This window comes from Meles meles, chromosome 4, assembly GCF_922984935.1.
Source record: "Meles meles chromosome 4, mMelMel3.1 paternal haplotype, whole genome shotgun sequence".
NCBI classification, from domain to species: Eukaryota; Metazoa; Chordata; class Mammalia; order Carnivora; family Mustelidae; genus Meles; species Meles meles.
The window spans coordinates 103980353-103998196 of record NC_060069.1 but is presented as its reverse complement, the minus strand read 5'-3'; the positions used below and the strand labels follow the sequence as shown (position 1 = coordinate 103998196).

Below are 17844 nucleotides of genomic sequence, written 5' to 3'. Positions count from 1 at the left end.
ATGGAAACTTTTTTTGGCTGTTCCAGCTGGAGGTAGGGAACATCCCCACTTGCCAGCTGGGCTGCATCTGGTGGGTAGAGACCTCAGATGCTGTGTAATATGCTACAATACACAGAACACACCCAAAGAATTCTTCAGCTCCCAAATCTAGAAAACTGCTCTAGAATAGTACTCTAAAATACTAGAGCATTACCTCATGGGCATATGTTAAAAAGATTAAGGATCTTAGTCTACTTTGGCTCTTCAAGAAACCAACTGTGTTCTAGTTAAACACAAAGAGACCATGTCATAGAAGCCTTTTCGTCAGCACCAGATTCTTTCACCCTTGGCATTAAGAACCTTAGTATACCAAAGATGTGAAGAAACTTGTGTTCATGGACAACTTGGAGTTCACTTAAAAATCACAGAATTTGGGAGTGTTAGGGTACAAGGGAGCCTCAGAGATCACCAAGTTCAACCTTCTTATTTTATAGATGTGAAAACAGAGATACCCAGAGATTAGTGACTCATAGTCTCAAGTGAGTTTGTGGCAGATGTAGTTCTAGGTATAACCCAGAATTAGAGAATTTAGAAATTGATATTCAAGCAATTGTAATAAACAAACAAACAAACAAAACTCAATCCTGGACCTGACCCTTCATGAGAGTTTAGAGTTTAGCGGTACCATTCTCCATGAGGAAATAAATAAGCCCTTGACTGGAGAAGAGTAGCATCAGCCATTCACGCAGTGGACCAGATCTCTGGGTGTGCTGGCCGGAAGGAGATCATTCCGTTGTGTGACCTGTGACACTCCACATCTGATGCCTGCACCGTCCTTCCCAAAGCAAAGTGGGCAACAGATGGTTTCACAAACACAGCAGATGCTGCTTTTGAATCCAGGTACAAAACAGAACATTTGAGATTTTCAGTCCCTCCCTGCCTTATGGGTTAAGAGTAGAGTACACGAATGGATAGAGTTGTCTTGGACAGGAGGGAAATGAGAGTGGCCTCCTGAGTATGTGGTTTAAAAAGACACCTGGCATATAAGGAAATGAGCACACATGGGGGCAATTTGGGGGGAAATTCACATGATGAATGGCTATCTATGATAACTGTGATTGCATAGGGCTTGGGTTAGGAGCTCAGCTATCCTTTGGGCAAGTGAGACAAAACAATCCTGGAAATCTTCTCTGACTCCTTTGCCCATGATGCACTCAACTTGCCTGAATAGTGCAGGACCTGCAAGTCAAATCTCACTCCTGTGCCATTGTGCTTTCTTATACCCCCGTCTCTACCACTCTATCTGTTTACCTTATGGGGAAGAACATGATAGTAGCATAAAGCTATTGTTAATTTCCTAGGAGAGTTTAAAAAGCAGGGCATTTGTGAATGGCTTCTTATAGAAAGGGGTTATCTCAATGAGCATTGAATTATCAGAAGAGCCGAGTCCATATGGCCTGATCAGTGACAAACATTTGTATGCTAACACTTATATTTCTACATTTAGTCATTAGGCTTGTGATTATGGATTCTAGTTCTGTGTGCTAAGTGGTCCTGCCGTGGTAGTTAATAAGCCTCTAGTTTTAGAGGTTTGGGCATTAGAGAAAACTTTTTTTCATATGCCTGCCTTGGGAGAGGTGGGAACTCTGAACTGTGCTGAGGTAAGTTCTTCTTATTTCAACATTGAGCCAGTGGGTGCACCTCAAGGCCAAGCACACAGTAGAATATTTAGAAATGATTTGAAAGTGAGGACTTTTTAAGGGGTCTTGCTGCCTGCAGGTGCCACAATAAAGAACAGGAGCAGCCCCTCCCATAATCCCCCTTTTTTACTTTTTTTTTTTTTTTTTCAGATGATGGGAGGAGAAGATGTGAGTTGGCTTTGTTTTTTATTTTGTTTTGTTTTTAAATAACTGCTGCTTGGGGACGCCTGGGTGGCTCAGTTGGTTAAGCGGCTGCCTTTGGCTCAGGTCATGATCCTGGTCCTGGGATCGAGTCCCATATCGGGCTTCTTGCTCGTCAGGGAGCCTGCTTCTCCCTCTGCCTCTGCCTACCTCTCTGCCTACTTGTGATCTTTCTCTCTCTGTCTCTCTCTCTCTTTGACAAATAAATAAATAAAATCTTAAAAAAAAAAAAAACCTGCTGCTTGGAAATATTTATTGGCATTTGAGTAACATGACTCGTCTTTTGAAAGTGAATGAGACCAAATATGGTAGCTCAGGTTGTCAGATCTCTTCAGGATAAACAGACAAGAACTTGTCTGCATCACACAGGATTTGAATCTTCTAGGGGTTAATTTACACACAGTTGTTTTCATGATATTTAGGGATGTTTCTTACATGTGACTATAGCTGTAGCAGCTAATGGTCAATAATAGAAAAGAAACTCAGGTTTAAAAATCATTTTATTGAGATGTGACAGGAAAACTAGGGATTGGAGAAGCTTGCTATACAAAGAAACAGATAAGTAAGATCTAGAGTGCAAGCTAAGTCACATGGAAAAGCTTTTGAGAGCTTTTTTTTTTTTTACAGAAGACGTTTTGGTTAGTGTGAGAAGTTGATTTATTAGACGAACTGCTTTTTCTTACTTTACAAATTAAGGGGAAGGAAAAGTTTGTGCATGCCAATATTTAATATCGTTACCTCAAGCAGGGTTGGCCTTTTCTAAGACTTGCTGCTAATTCTGGAGTTCTGCGGAAATTAGTGTTGATCATCTTGGAATATTTGGTTTGCACATTGTTTGTGACTTCTCCAGATGGCAGTATGCTTGTGAAACTAGCATATGGAATAGCAAAAAGCTAAAGGTTATAAGATTTTTCCTAGATGTATTTCTTGACCACTGTAGTACTAAAGCAAGGACAGTTACAAGCAAAGGAAAGCCTGCTCCTGTGTTCTTTTGACCAGTTCAGACCCAGCATAAATAGTGCTTCAGAGCCAATAGATACTCAGGGGAGACTGGGAAGTGATGTCTGGCTGCCACACTGCTTACGTCATCGTAGAAGTAGGTTTTCGAAAACAGCTTAAGATTTTTTAAGGAAATGGCAAGCCATGGGAATGCAGAGCAAGTATTTCTTATACATCATGCTGAATCAGATACCCATATGATATTGCATTAACATAGCTCTGACTGGGCCTTTTTCCCACTATGTTATGCTGAAACAATGTACCATGCCCTTGGAATGTCACGGGCAACAGCGTGGGGGAAAGCTTTTCCCAATTAGGTAGCTGCCACCTTATCACTAAAACATGTTTCTGTTCTGTGGTCATTTCCATTTCCTGCGTTGTAGAATTGGCACTCCTGTGTTACTGAACCAGCATCTCCATGAGTCCAGAAAGCTGGAGCAGGAAGAACATCCAGATCGCCCTTACCATTTTAATACGGGAAGCCTCTGCTAAGACAAGGTGAAGACAGGCAAAGTGACTTGCTCCAGCTCCTGCTTCTGCTGGAGATTTTGGCAACCAGGACTAGGACGGGTCTCCTGACTCATGCTCCTGGCAGCCTGTCCAGTGTTCTCTGTCCTTGATTGGCCATTACAAAAAAAAAAAATAACATCCTAATGAAACCATTTCCTTTATTAGGTCTTTTGGTCACAGTTATAAACAACAGCATCGATTAAATTGAATTTAGTTAGTTGATCATGGATCTCTGCTGGTTCAAGTCCTTTCTCTTTCCCTCCCAAGCAATAAATGGTCTTTATTTATTATTATAATAAAGCAGTGTCTCATAATACCCACTCTGCGTAATCAACCATTAAGTAATGAGGAGATGGTGTCATGACCATTTCATTTCGCTTATTTTACAGCATTTTTGATATCCATCTGCTCAATTTTTGAGTTGAAGGGAAAAACACGACTTTGGAAGATGTGGTTACTTTGTGTTTGTTTCATCTCTCCTAAGCCTACTTAAGCTCTGACTATTCCCAGTTCATAAATTTTGAGTAAGAGAATGGGGAAATGTAGTGTTTGGGGGGTTAGGGAATGTTACTTTGGAAGATTAAAAGATGACTCTTAAGAGATTGCATTTTGATCAGTAGACTGGAATGTGGACAGGGTGGTGAAAAGATCAAAGTTTGGTCCCTTAGACTCTCAGCTTCCAGTTCAAGTCCCTAATGGTGGTTTCAGGATCAAGAGAGAGCATCTTTATCCCAATGTGATCCTAAGGTCAATATCTTTCTTGCTTGGCATTGGCCTTGAGTTGAAGGATGCTTTTTTCCTGGAGGACCCCTCTGCTTTGGGACATGAATCTGAAGTAAGTGCGCACACACACACACACACACACACACACAGATATGACCCCCGGTTTAGCTATTTCCCGAGTCCCTCCACTTCTCTGGCTTTATCTTCACTGTGGTGATAACATAACAGAGGAGGAATCTTCCAGGTTTATAGTCAGAATCATTCAACCCAGGAAAGAATTATACCAATGATCAGAAAAAAGAAACATCTGGAAACATTGGATTTGGGGGGAGGGGAAATTTCAGGAATCTTCATCCTGACCTGAAACTGTTTTAGGATTCTATAAAGAACTCTGAAAAATATGAATCTAAATTTCTTCTAACTCTCTCACTTTCAAAGAGAGAGGAACCTAATTTATCTATAAAGCATGTCAGTCTCTCTTAGCACAGATCTGTAATAAGGCTTGTGTGTGTGTGTGTGTGTGAAAGTTTTTTTGAGGCTCACATTCTTCAAGATATAACAAGGTTGGCAGTTTTTGTGAATACTTCTACATTTTAACTTTCTGAAGAGATGGTTCTTCTTTGGGCAACTTAGTGGTGAAATTCAGTTACTGTACCTAGCATTATCTAGCAAGCATTCTGAATATAACCGCCTGATCCTTGTAATCCGGACAGTGCATTTTTTTTTTTTTCAAACTTACCCCATGTGTTTAAAAAAATTAGCTTGTAAGAGCTAATTTTAAGAGCTTCAGTATGAAAGAGGGTTGATATTTCATACTTTAAAAAAATTAGGTAGGAGCCTCTGATAGAACCCCATGATGCTTTGTAAAGTGAACCAGTATAATTTTAAGTCAGTATATGTTCATATATTTTTACTCATATTGATTTTCAAAATACATACATCTTACCTTTTAAATATTTTCTTATGGAAAATTTTAAGCATACACAAAAGTTAACAGAATAATACAGTGAAATCTCATGTACCTTCCATATGTGATCCTAACCTTGCTTCATCTGTAGACCTTTCTTCTTCCCCCCAAACATGGATTGTTATAAAGCAAATTTTAAACACTGGACTATTTCGTTCATAAATAATTTAAAATAACTTGAAGAGGTTAGGGCTTTTGAAAAAATAACTATATCATTAGTACACCTAAAAAATAGCATTTACAATATCATCTATTTTCCAGTCACAGTCCAGATTCTTTGTCTCATAATTTTTTTTAATAATTGGACTGTTCAAAACAAGATCCAAATAAGGCCTATGCATTACATTTAATTGGCATCTCTCCCAAGTCTCTTTTAATCCAGAACAGCTCCCTCTCTTTCTTGTTCTTTTTTTTCCTTTGCCATATGCTGGTTGAAGATACTGGGTTGTGGTGTTGTTTTGTAGCCTTCCCATATTCCAGATTTAAGTGATAGAATCTCTGTGGTGGTTATATTCCCTCGGCCTCATATTTTCTATAATCAGAGACAGTATGTTTTTAATTAGAGACCTTTCCTACCACATCACTGTGTTGAACTGAATTTATAATATATGTATGTAAATGTTTATTGGATTAATATTGTCCTTTTAAAATACTGCTAAGGCTACTTTGATAACGGCATGAACACTGATGTGAATCTACCTGATACGAGTCGCATCTTGAGGGTTTAGGTACGAGTCGGGGATTTTGTGGGTGGGAAGAGAATCTGAATGGCCCATCTGTGTTTTGAGGTTGTTTGTGCTTTGTGGCCTCCCTCCTGCCTGCCTTCTTCACCGGCTGGAGAGAGCTGTCACAGGAAACATGCTGCCGAATTCCTTGGAGATTCTAAGGAATATTTTTCAAAGTTCGTATGAAGTCTCATTGAAGGGACTTGCACAAATTTTTATTTAAATCCGCCCACTTGATGTTTTACTAAAACTCTTTGCTGCAGTCCTCTAAGATTTTTATTCCCATGTAATACTCTAGACTTCCAGAAAGGAGCCTCTGATACAGGAGATGAAGATCCTCATTTGAAGTAGGGCTATTGCTGTTGGTTGTGATTACTTTTAGGAACCTTGGAATACCATGTGGAGTTCTTTTTTGGACAGAGCTTAGACTTGAGTACAGCGAGAGATGACAGAAGGGATCGGTGACGTCGGGTTAGCCTACTTTATTGTGATAGGAAGGAGCTGGACCTCCTTATAACTTTCTGTCCTCACTCCTTCCAGCTGAGTTAAATGTCCTCATTATTCCTCATTGCTCACCACTCCCATCTGGGCTCTGTCCTCCCTTCAGGAGTATTTGATGCTTCTGATCTTTCTTTAATGGTTTCCCTGACTGCTTAGGGGACTCCAGAATATAATGTAGCCAAACTTCAAAAGCAAAACCAAAGCGGACCAAGAGAGAAACTGTGTGATCGGTGTCCTGAGAAGTCATGTCAGCCATTCCATGGTCCTCACCTCTCTCCCCAGCCCAGCTGTGGGTCACCCTACCAGCCGGCCAGTTGCAAGGGGGCCCTGAGTTGCCTGAGTTCTGGGGGAACTCCCCTGGCAGTCCCTGCGAGCCTTCGTGTGCTTCCTGCTGCCAAGGGCATGTGGGAAGCATGCGTGTCTGTGAGGGTGTGGGTACATAACTGCCCACGGTTAAATTTACAGCCACCTATGAATGGGTTCCATCTGCAGAGACAAAAGAGCCTCCTTACTCTGCCATTCAAAATACATTTGTTCCTGTGGAACTGCTTTTTTTTTTTTGGATCTTACAGGGAGATGATCATCAACCTGTGTGTGTGTGTCTAATGGATAATAATGATTTTGTTCAAATAGGCAGACCTTTTTTTTTTTTTTTAGATTTTATCTATTTATCTGAGAGGGAGAGTAAGAGAGGGCACAAGTGTGGGGTAAGGGGCAGAGGGAGAACCAAACCCCGCACTGAGCAGGGAGCCCGATGTGGAACTTGATCCCACAACTCTGGGATCATGACCTGAGCCGAAGGCAGATGCTTACTTAGCCTACTGAGCCACCTAGGTGCCCCGAAATAGGCAGATCTTTAAATGACAGAGAATGTGGTGCAAGGGAAGAAGAGTGGGAATCTACTGGCTGCTCTGTTTATTTGCAAAAAGAACAAGAAGGGTACTCGGTCTACTACTAGAAGTGTTTTTCTTCTCTGCATTGGGATATTAAAGCTTGAGTGAGGAGGAAGAGTGTAAAGGAGCAGAGTTTAGGATGCGGGATGAGAGAGTGGTGGATGAGGAGATGAGTGCTGAGATGATGATTTCGGGATGCTCGCAGAAACTGTGTGTGGAAGGTGATCTGTGGAGCAGGCAGGGTCTGGGGATGTTTGCCGGGAGGAGGTGTTTGCCCGTGGGTGTAGGGCTGAGTGGAGAGGTGAGGCTTGTTTGCAGAGATGGAGGAGGCCGAGGAGGATTTAGTGATGAAAGGAAATATTTGTTCAAAAGGAGGGTATGTTTGCGAAAGGGAGAGCAGAGAGGACTGATTTCAATGAGGATGATGTTTGGATAACAGAGGATGGGAGAGATGGCTGCTTTTGGAGTCCTGAAATAAGAATATGGCTAGAGAAGGAAGTGCTTGTTCCTGAAGCTTCTCGTTAGCCACTGCCCCCCCCCACCCCCCACCTCATGTTTTCTTGTTGAGATTAGTGGAAAAAGAGGGAGGTTTTGTATCCATTGTTCTCCATTCTTAAGCTTGGAGTTTGAGGCTGAAATAGATTTCCCAGTTTTCCCTTTTCGTCCTCTCAAAGCTCCCCCTCTGGCCCCATCTGCTGCCCCAGGAATACCCCTCCTGCCCAGAATTCCTGTAAAGAACGGCACTGCTTCTGAGGGCCTGCTCTAAGCTGGTGTCTGAATTCAATTACATGTCATCAGTGCTTGCTTTATTTATAACCTCACCATATTGTAAACATCAGCGCTGAAAGAGACCAGCCCCCAGACCACCAGTGTTCTGGGAGAGCTTTGAACACCAGCATCAGCCACGGCCTGCAACAGCAGAGGTGCCCTGAGCCAGCCCCCAATCTCCACGGGCCTGTGGAGGGCACAGTGGAGACTCAAACTGGTTACTAAGGTAGAAATTTTAATCGATACCTTCCTGATCTTGGAGGGTTATTATTTTTTTCTGAGTTTGCTTCCATAATCTACATCCTCATCTCTTCCCAGCTATGTGAAACAGTCTACACTCTCCCATGGTCCGCCCTGCTCCTCCGGTCCTCCACTGAGGAATCCCCACTGTCCTGGGTGGCCCTAAGAAGTGTCTGTGCATGACAGTGTCAAACGACAAGTCATGCATCATATAGTTTAGGACCCCTCCAAACTCTTTTGCGTTTCTGGATAACTGCATTTATATGGACCAGACTGTAAGTCCTTCTCCCTTAACACAACACAATGCAGGGCAGTGCAATGCAACACAACACACACTTTATGTTAATTTATTTGTTTCTTAAAACTTACCTTTCTGGGTGTGTTTTCAGTCTCTTGAAACCTAGATCCCTCCAGCGCTGGCCATCGCAGGGCCATGAATTCATAGCTGGTGACACAGTTTCAATGGGGTCAGCTTCACTGTATTGTTACTGAGTATAAAGGGCGCTGGAGAACCCTTATTTCAAAACAGATGCCAGAACTGTGTGTCAGAGAGGAAAGGAGCTACCAAGAAACTTACCAACACGATCCTCGAGATTAGTTTTTCAAGTAATTTTCTTCTCTAGGGAAAAAGTGCTGTGAGTTTCTGTGCAGTCTTCCGGAGATCTCTTCATGACTTCTGGCATTTTCTAATTGACAGTGAACTGATGTACATTTCAGGTGATAAAATAACAGGAGCTCTGGGGGGATTAAATTTATGGATTGGAAAGTAAGCCCAAACTTTTCAACACACATTAACTTCTTTCCTGTTTAGACTTCCCCGGTGTTGTCTTTTCTCTCAGACGTGCACCAGATGCCTTCTCCCCCTCTCCACACCCATTCTGTGGGTATGCATGTGATAGAGTTTCTAAAGCCCTCAGGACTCTTGCTTCTATAGTAACAACGCAGTCATTTTGTAATTCCCCTAAGACTTCTTTTGTTTGCATAAGATGTGTAGGAAACCCAAAATAAACGCATCAGTGTAGACCCAGAAGCCAGGTTGGAAATGGAGTCTTCCTCACCTGCCTCCCCTTTTCCACGTGTTAATGCAGATCTCTCTCCGCCACTGCCCTCCCTCTCGTTTGCCACTTTGACAGCGCTTTCCTTTTACCTGCCACCATCCTAGCTCTTCCTCAGCTGTGGTCTCTGATGCATTCTGTTTGCAGTGTTCCTGACCCAACACTTCTTCCCTCATTTCCAGGGAATTCATTAAACCCAAACTCTCCCAACTGGGTTCTCTACCCTCCCGGCTCTCCCCTCTTGCTTATGCTTTCATCCTCCTTCAAAGGACATGCTGGATACCGTTCTCCGTCCTCCTGTGCTTTCCTCATTTCTAAGCCTCCACTTATGTGATCTCACCTGCAATGAAGAGAATACTCTGGAAGCAGGGAAGGAGAAAGGTGTCATGCCATGATTGTCACTCCCAGGCTCAGAAAGGGCACCAGCTGATTCTTTACCTTTTGAGTTGAATTGATCGGTGGAATTAAAAGATATCAAGTTGAGATAAGTATACAGATGCACTCAGCTAGGGCAGGTAAACCAAACTTCAGGAAAATGAGTCAGTTCTGTATTTGCATTTGGTGATAAATTTTTACATGTACAGCCAAATGTTTACGTAACCTTAACAGACCCAGTGAGATTGAACTGAAAAACTGGGATATCAAACATGAATATCCCTTCAAATATACTCTGGAACATTCTTCCATCCACATCGTGCTTGACTTTCCCCTACAAGTATGTATGTATGGGGGAGAAATGTTGCATGTTTCTCAGATGTGGCTTCTTATTTGCAAACGTCCTGCTTGCTTCTTCCCCAGAGTCTATAAAGCTGATCTTTTCAGCAACTACTATGTTGCAGTATTTTGGTATTGCATTTTGCTGGGCCAAGCAAACTGTTTGAGAATCACACTTTTTGATTTTTAGAAAAGCTTGTGTGAGGAGGGGAGGGGTATCAAGGGTTAACATGCCATAATGCAGTAAGAAATCTGTAGTAGTTTAGTATTCTCTCGTTTTATTTCCCCAAATGAAGAGGGAAGACAATTTGTTAGTATTTTATTTGGGTTATTAAGTAGCATTTGTAACTGCAAACAAGTTCAAATATAGTAATATAGTTTATCATCTGAAACGACATCATAATCTTAGATGGCTGAGTCAAAAATTAAGCTTTTTGTTTCCCATACCAAAGTAGAATTTATTTGCTTCATACATAGTGACCTGACCAGTTTTATTAGGAGAAAACAGAAAAACGATACTCTTTAAGAAAATTAAACTTTTAAATATCCATTTTTGACATGAGGTGTTAAACCCTTCAGCTCTGCTGTTCACAGAGTAAATATTTAAAACGTGGTGTTTGGGCTCACTGTTTAATTTTTGACTTCTACTTAATCACGTGTGCTCTGGCTTGCTTTCCGGATTGCTGTCTCTGCACATTGTGGGAATTCTTCTACCTTAGCTCTGTTTCCCATTTTGTATACATTATCTTAAAACCAAAGTCTCCCCACTAACTGACTTTAATTCTCTTCTTGTCTATTCTAATATCTCATGGATTTCCTTTTGTAGCCTTGTCTAAAATGTCCTAAATGGTTGGAAGATTGCTTTCCAATTTAAACCACTCTTAGGGTAGGCAAATGGCTGGGACCCTTGAGGGCATATCATACACGGTGGTGGAGAGGGGTAAGGATTTAGATTACTATGAGAGAGAAATGCATCATTATTAATACAGTTCATCTTAGTGGAGTTACATGCTAGGCTTTTATTTCCAAACAGGAGCATAATATAGAAAATAGCCATTTCTTTTTCCTTACGTAATTGTTGTTATTAATTCCGTCAGAGACGGGATATTTGCTGCATGTGCAAGTAGCATAACCTCTGATGGGCTTGGGATTTTGTTTATACCCTTAAAAACACAGAATTTTTTCACTTATTTGTGGAGCATAACAAATGACATGGAGGACATTGGGAGATGGAGAGGAGAAGGACGTTGAGGGAAATTGGAAGGGGAGGCAAACCATAAGAGACTATGGACTCTGAAAAACAACCCGAGGGTTTTGAAGGGGCGGGGTGGGAGGTTGGGGGAACCAGGTGGTGGGTAGTAGGGAGGGCACGTACTGCATGGAGCACTGGGTGTGATGCCAAAACAATGAATACTGTTTTGCTGAAAAAATAAATTAATTAATTAAAAAAAACACAGAATTTTAGGTGTAGAAGTGGTCTTATGCTACCATCAGATAGTACTCATCAGATTCCCTTTCCCTCAGTGGGACTAAACTTTGTTGTCATTTCTTTTCCACCATGTTTTCCATAGACTCCCACTCTCACTGGTTTTGTGTCAGTCAGTTCTCTATAAAGGCAAGTGTCACACTGTATGGAATCATTTGTTCATACAAGTGTCTTTCTCTTTGGATCATAAACTGTGTAAAGGCGGGATGTGGTCTATGACCACACACTTCCCAGTGGCCAGCTGAAAGCCTAGCTTATGGTGAGAACTTAAGGAAGATTAACACCCTCGTAGTAGCTACCAACCCCCAAATCTCAGTGGCTTAAGACAGTCTTGGGTTGGCAAGGGTCCTGTTTCACGGTGTCCTCGTTGAGGGGTATAGGCTAATAAAGTCTGGATAAACTTGGATGCATGCTAGGCATCTTGGCAAGGGGGTGGAAAGAGTGAATCATGCCCCAGCCCTTCATGTTTCAGCTGGGAACTGACATGTCACTTTCTCTCATAGTGCCTTGATCAAAGCAGGAGACATAGCCATACACGCCTATGGCCCTGGGAGCAAGAGCAGCCCCTCTTTGTTTCTGAGAGGAGGAGGACGGGAATGTTCGCCAGCGCCACTAATAACCTAAATCAATATCCGATACATTGTGGGCACCTGAGAATCATTGAATGAATGAAGTACTTAGAACTTTCTGTTGGGATTTTAGATTTTTCCGCACAATAAGCAGAACCACTTCAGATATATATATTGTTAACTACATTTTTTAGAAGATGAAGATGCTAATATTACTTTATAAGCTTTGTTCAGCAGACTTCTGGGAATTTTCTTGTAACCACTCTGTTCACTTTACTCATTTTAGGGAAGGCGTTGTGTTTGATTTTCTAGTTTTTCAAATGCTTAGAGTACAGAATGGGTACATTTGCACGATTTAACACTTTGCCTGAGTCATTAAGAAGAGTTGGGGGAGCACCTGGATAGCTCAGTGGGTTAAAGCCTCTGCCTTCAGCTTGGGTCATGATCCCAGAGTCCTGGGATCGAGCCCTGCATCGGGCTCTCTGCTTGGCAGGGAGCCTGCTTCCTCCTCTATCTCTCTCTCTGCCTGCCTCTCTGCCTACTTGTGATCTCATCTGTCAAATCAATCAATCAATCAATCTTAAAACAAAAACACCACTTTCTCTAAAAAAAAAAAAAAGAAGAAGAAGAGTTGGGGAAGATGTTAAAGTCATCAAATATTTATGTTATTAAGTTAATCTGACCAAGAAGCTTTTTTAGAAGAGTTAATATCTGGCTCAACAGTTGGACAAGAACTTTGGAAAAATGAGAACCTAATCGACTTAAACGTGAAGTATTTCTGAGAACATTTAAGTTCTACTTTCTTAGCAAATTTAAATGATGTAACAATGTTTTCAACACAATGTAGATACCATGTTTTACATTGGATCCTCATATATCCATCTTGCAGCGGGAAGCCTGTGCCAACTCATTTACAACTTGAATGTTCTCTCTCTCTCTTTCACACACACACAGACACACACATGTTTGTGAAGTGATGGATGTGTTAACTAACCAGATGGTGAGACGCTATTCATAACATAATGTACATTATTAAATCACTATAATGTCCATTCTAGATACCTTACAATTTTATCTGTCAATCATACCTCAATAAAGCTGAAATAAAATAAATGCAAATTTTTAAAAAGAGAAGTATTTCTACAGATTATAGTGTAGTATTTTACACTTAGTGTTTTTGGTTTTGTTTTGGTTTTGTTTTTGTTTTTTGCCCCCTTAACTATCAGAGCAACTCAGAGTTCATAACATGTGGAAAGTACAAACTAGTACGAGAGGTGAATTAAAAATCACGGGTAATACCTCCACCCAGATAAAACCACTACTGACTTTTTGGCATGATCTTTCCATTCCGTTGTTCTTGTTCTTGGTGTCGAATAGGCATACAAACAAAGCAAGAGAAGATATTGGCTCATTATAAGGGGGTGGCAATGAAAATGGCAGGAAATGATCAGATAGAGACTATGTTTTAGGGGCAATGTTGATAAGATTTATTGATGGATAAAATGAGGAAGGAAGTGATAGATGGGGATAGGATTGAGAAAGGAGACATTGACTGGGGATTTCAATAATGACTCCGAGGATTTTGGCCTGAGTGTCTGTGCATAATCCGTGTGTTTGTGTGAGTATCCATAATAGGAAAACTGCACTCAATTTTATATGGCTTTTAAAATTTACTGAATATTATATGAATGCACTTTTATAAATTATACCTCAAAATAATTATTTTAAATGAGTATGTGATATTCACCCATAGGAAGTATTAACTTTTAGTATTTAAAAGTAATTAACTTTTAGTATTAACTAAAAAGTATTTAACTTTTTCCTATTGTGAGGTATTTGGGTTATTTACCCCCCCCCCATAATAAATAGCACTGTAATGTCTTCAAGGCCCCCTTTTTTCCTTGTTTCTTCAATTCGAAAATATTTAACTTGAGGGAATTGGCCAAAGTTTGCTGAAATTTCAGCATGGCAGACCAAGCGGAATGAAGTCTGTTGAGAACAGAGGGGAGCATGACTGGAGGTCATCTAGGGTTTGGTCCTCCGAGGGGGCAGAGGGAGGTGGGTCTGAAACCAGGCTCGTGTTGCTTTCAAGGTCATAGCTGGTAGTCATAGACAATTGCTGAAACGGACATTTGGCTTGGGGGCAGAGATGGCACTGACCCTGAAGACTGAAAGACCTGACAAAGGCCAGATTGCAGGACCAGATTCCATCTAGGAGGCAGTTCTAAAGGAGAATCTCAAATTTATTTATTTTTGAGGTCTGCTCCAAAAGATAATCATGATTTTAATCCCTCAGGGCAGGAATTTGGGCTGGAGGGTGGAGAACCCCAAGCAGAGCTTACTGGGGGAAGCTGAGCTTTACACGTTGATCAGTACTAGGATTTAAGCACCCAGACTATTTCTTGGGCCCAGCCTGGATAGGAAGCCATTCCCTACTCTATTGTGTGAATCTGCCCAGGAAGTCTGCAAAGCTGAGCAAGGAAGGCAAAGTCCCTGATCTCTGGCTAGGACGTTGGGGGGAAGCCTGTGACAGAAATTGAAAACTAGTGTTCATTGATTGTCTCACCAGTGGGTCCGTGGGAACCAGGAGAGGTTGGAGATGAGATGGAGATACTACACTTATCCCTCTTCCTTGAATTTGTGGCGTCGTTATGGAAACAAGCACATTATAAAATTAGTTACTCACCATGAGCTACTCTGCTGATACAGAGACCAGAGTTGTAATACATAGTGTCTGAGGAGCCTGAGGTGTTGGACGATCTCAGCAGTGCCTGAGTTCAATGAGAGTGTTTAAAACTGTGTCTTTGCTTTGATGATAATCTGCAGAATACATATTTTTATCAGGTACAAACACAAGCCTTCTCATTTGCAGTGATAATTTGTATTTAAAGTATGTTTTCATAACCTAAAACTTTAGTTTCTTAAGTTAATGCAATTTAAACTAGAATCCAAAAATACTCTTCTGGGTGCATACGTTTTTAAAGAAATGGTAAGCATGGAGGATAGAATCCGAATCTGAGCCATGAAGAATGGGTGGGCTCACATGGGTACAAAGAGGGAGAAAAGTGTTTCCACAAGAGGTGAGAGTGTGAGATCAAGGATGAGCATGATTCATTTAGGGGGCCTGGAACTTGAAGGATACTTCAGTTTCAGGTTTTAAATCCTGCCTCCTGACCTTGACATGGCAATAGTTTTGGGAACCCTGTTTTCTCTGTTTCCTCGATTACCTGCCTTCTTCTGATGGGTGCACGAGCTTTATGACATCTTTATTGAGAACGTGACTCTCACAACCCCTTTAAAGGGTCATCTTCTGACCCTCACGTTACTGATCGGTATGTAATGTGAAACTCTGTGTGCCAGAATTTGAATTTTGTCTCTGCAGCATTGTACTTCTGAGTGGTTCATGATTCTAGCAGAGACGTCCAAAGGAGGTGCATTGCATCACCACGCTGGGTGTTTGCCTGCTACTCAAGAAGCAGGTGGTCCATCGAGGACCAGGACACTAACAGGAAATTGTCTTTTCTATGAAAGAACATCACCTGTACTTTGTTAGGCATTTGTTCTTCTCAAATATCACCGATGGCCTCTCGAGTTATTTTTCTTTTGTACAAAAAGCATCCCAGATCAGTGTTCTGTTTTTTTTTCTTAAGATTTTATTTACTTATTTGAGAGAAAAAGAGCACAAGCAGGGGGAGTGGCAGAATGAGAGGGAGAAACAGACTCCCCACTGAGCAGAGAGCACTACGTGGGGCTTGATCCTAGGACCCTGGGATCATGTCCTGAGCCAAAGGCAGAGGCTTAAATGACAGAGTCACCCAGGTACACCCCGCTGCCCCCACTCCAGATCAGTGTTCTTTATGGTTCTTCATTTTACTGTAGTTTAATGAGATTTATTACTAAAATAGGGTTTGTGTTTGTTGATTACATCATGTTTGTTAATTACATCAGACGGCAAGGCTGTTTGTTCAGATGTAGGCTGACACGTACTTGGTCTTTTTCAATCTTCTTTGCTAAGTAAAACTTTCTTTTTTTCCCTCCTCTGTACAGATTCCGACAAGATCATGGCGGAGCACAGCCACAAGCAAAAGCCGCTCGATTTACAGAATGGTAGTTTAGAAGCCAACTTTGTGGCAAATTCCCTTGAGGACAATTCCCCAAACATGATGGAGAGCCTGAGCCCAAAGAAATATTCCTCCAGCCTGAGGTTTAAAGCCAATGGAGACTATTCGGGCTCTTACTTAACCCTCTCACAACCTGTGGCTGCTAAGAGAAGCCCTTCCCCTCTGGGATCCAATGTCAGGAGCAGCCCCTCGCTGGCCAAAATCCAGGGAAGCAAGCAGTTCTCCTGTGATGGAACTGACAAAAGTATTTCCATGAAACCGCCCACCCCTCTCCTCAGCACTTCCCCCTCCCTCAGTGGGTACCCACTTGGGAGAGCTGACTTTGATCATTATACTGGCCGGGACAGCGAAAGGTCCTTGAGGCTCACAGAGAAGCCTCCCTATTCCAAATACAGCTCAAGGAATAAATCCCATGACAATGTCTACTTTCTTGGGGGGCTGGAAGGCCGAAAGGCGTCCGGCTCACTCCTGACCATGTGGAATGGAAGTTCCCTGAGCGACACGGGCCCCTCTCCCATCAGCAGATCGGGGGCGGCAAGCATGCCTTCAAGCCCAAAGCAAGCCAGGAAAATGAGTATCCAGGACAACCTGACCCTTCAGCCCAAGCTGAGCCGACACAAGGAGCCGGCATCTGAAAACATGGGTTTAAGAACCAGGAAGTATTCGGGCAGCAGCCTGAGTCACATGGGAGCCTATAGCCGCTCTCTCCCCAGGTTACACAGGGCCACCGACAACCAGCTGACGCCCCTCAGTTTGCCTCCCAGAAACTCTCTGGGCAATTCCAAACGAACGAAACTGGGGGAAAAGGATCTACCTCATAGCATCATAGACAACGATAATTACCTGAATTTTTCTTCTCTGAGCTCAGGGGCTTTACCCTATAAACCCTCCGCATCGGAGGGGCATCCTTATGTCAGTTCCACCCTCAGCGTCCCTGCCAGTCCTCGCGTGGCTCGGAAGATGCTTCTGGCCTCCACCTCCTCCTGCACCTCCGATGACCTTGACAGGGCTCCCTGCTCCGGGCCCAGCCCAGGGCACTCATTTCCTCCCGCGGACGTGTTTGCCGCCAGGAGGAACTTCTGTGGGTCTGTCGAGTTTGATGATGCAGACCTGGAGAGCCTCAGACAGGCCTCAGGAACTCCCCAGCCCATCCTTCGGGAGAGGAAAAGCAGCATCAGCTCTATTTCCGGCCGTGATGACCTGATGGATTATCACCGGCGGCAGAGGGAGGAGAGACTCAGGGAGCAGGAGATGGAGCGACTGGTAATCTTCATCTGACTTGACCTCACTCTTCCCTTGAGCAGCTTCTTGGAGAAACCCTTGGAGGCCTGTAGGAGCTCCACGTGCCCCAGCCACTGCTTTGCCTTTCTAGAATTCTGCTGTTCTTCCCTTTCTCAGTCCCTATTGCTGGTCACGTGGGGGCGTTTGAAGGCCTACCTGTACCTAGTGTTAGATGACGTGGTTCTGCAGAGTCCTCTCAAGCGTAGATTCTTGATGAACCTAACCAAGTGGTTGTGAATGTTACTGAATTTCTTATAAGTCTTACAAACTTTTCTTTAAGACAGTGAGTAAACACTGATTTATATTACGGATGCCATCAAATTGATATGGCATGGTCTGATAGGAGTAATTGGGGAAATCACAACTGTTCAGGAATTAGGCAGTAAACTTTTCTGTAGAGCAAGTGGTCTAG

General features: G+C 42.5%; 1 protein-coding gene across 14 annotated transcripts in view; it reads left to right on the top strand.

Annotated features, from left to right (window-relative positions):
* Positions 1-17844, top strand: part of PHLDB2 (pleckstrin homology like domain family B member 2) — a 113970-nt gene that overhangs the window by 12130 nt on the left and 83996 nt on the right. For all 14 annotated transcript variants that reach the window (XM_046002197.1, XM_046002191.1, XM_046002199.1 and 11 more), the window contains exon 2: positions 16078-17414. In XM_046002197.1, the coding sequence (XP_045858153.1) occupies positions 16078-17414 (1337 nt within the window). The remainder of the gene's footprint in view (positions 1-16077; positions 17415-17844) is intronic.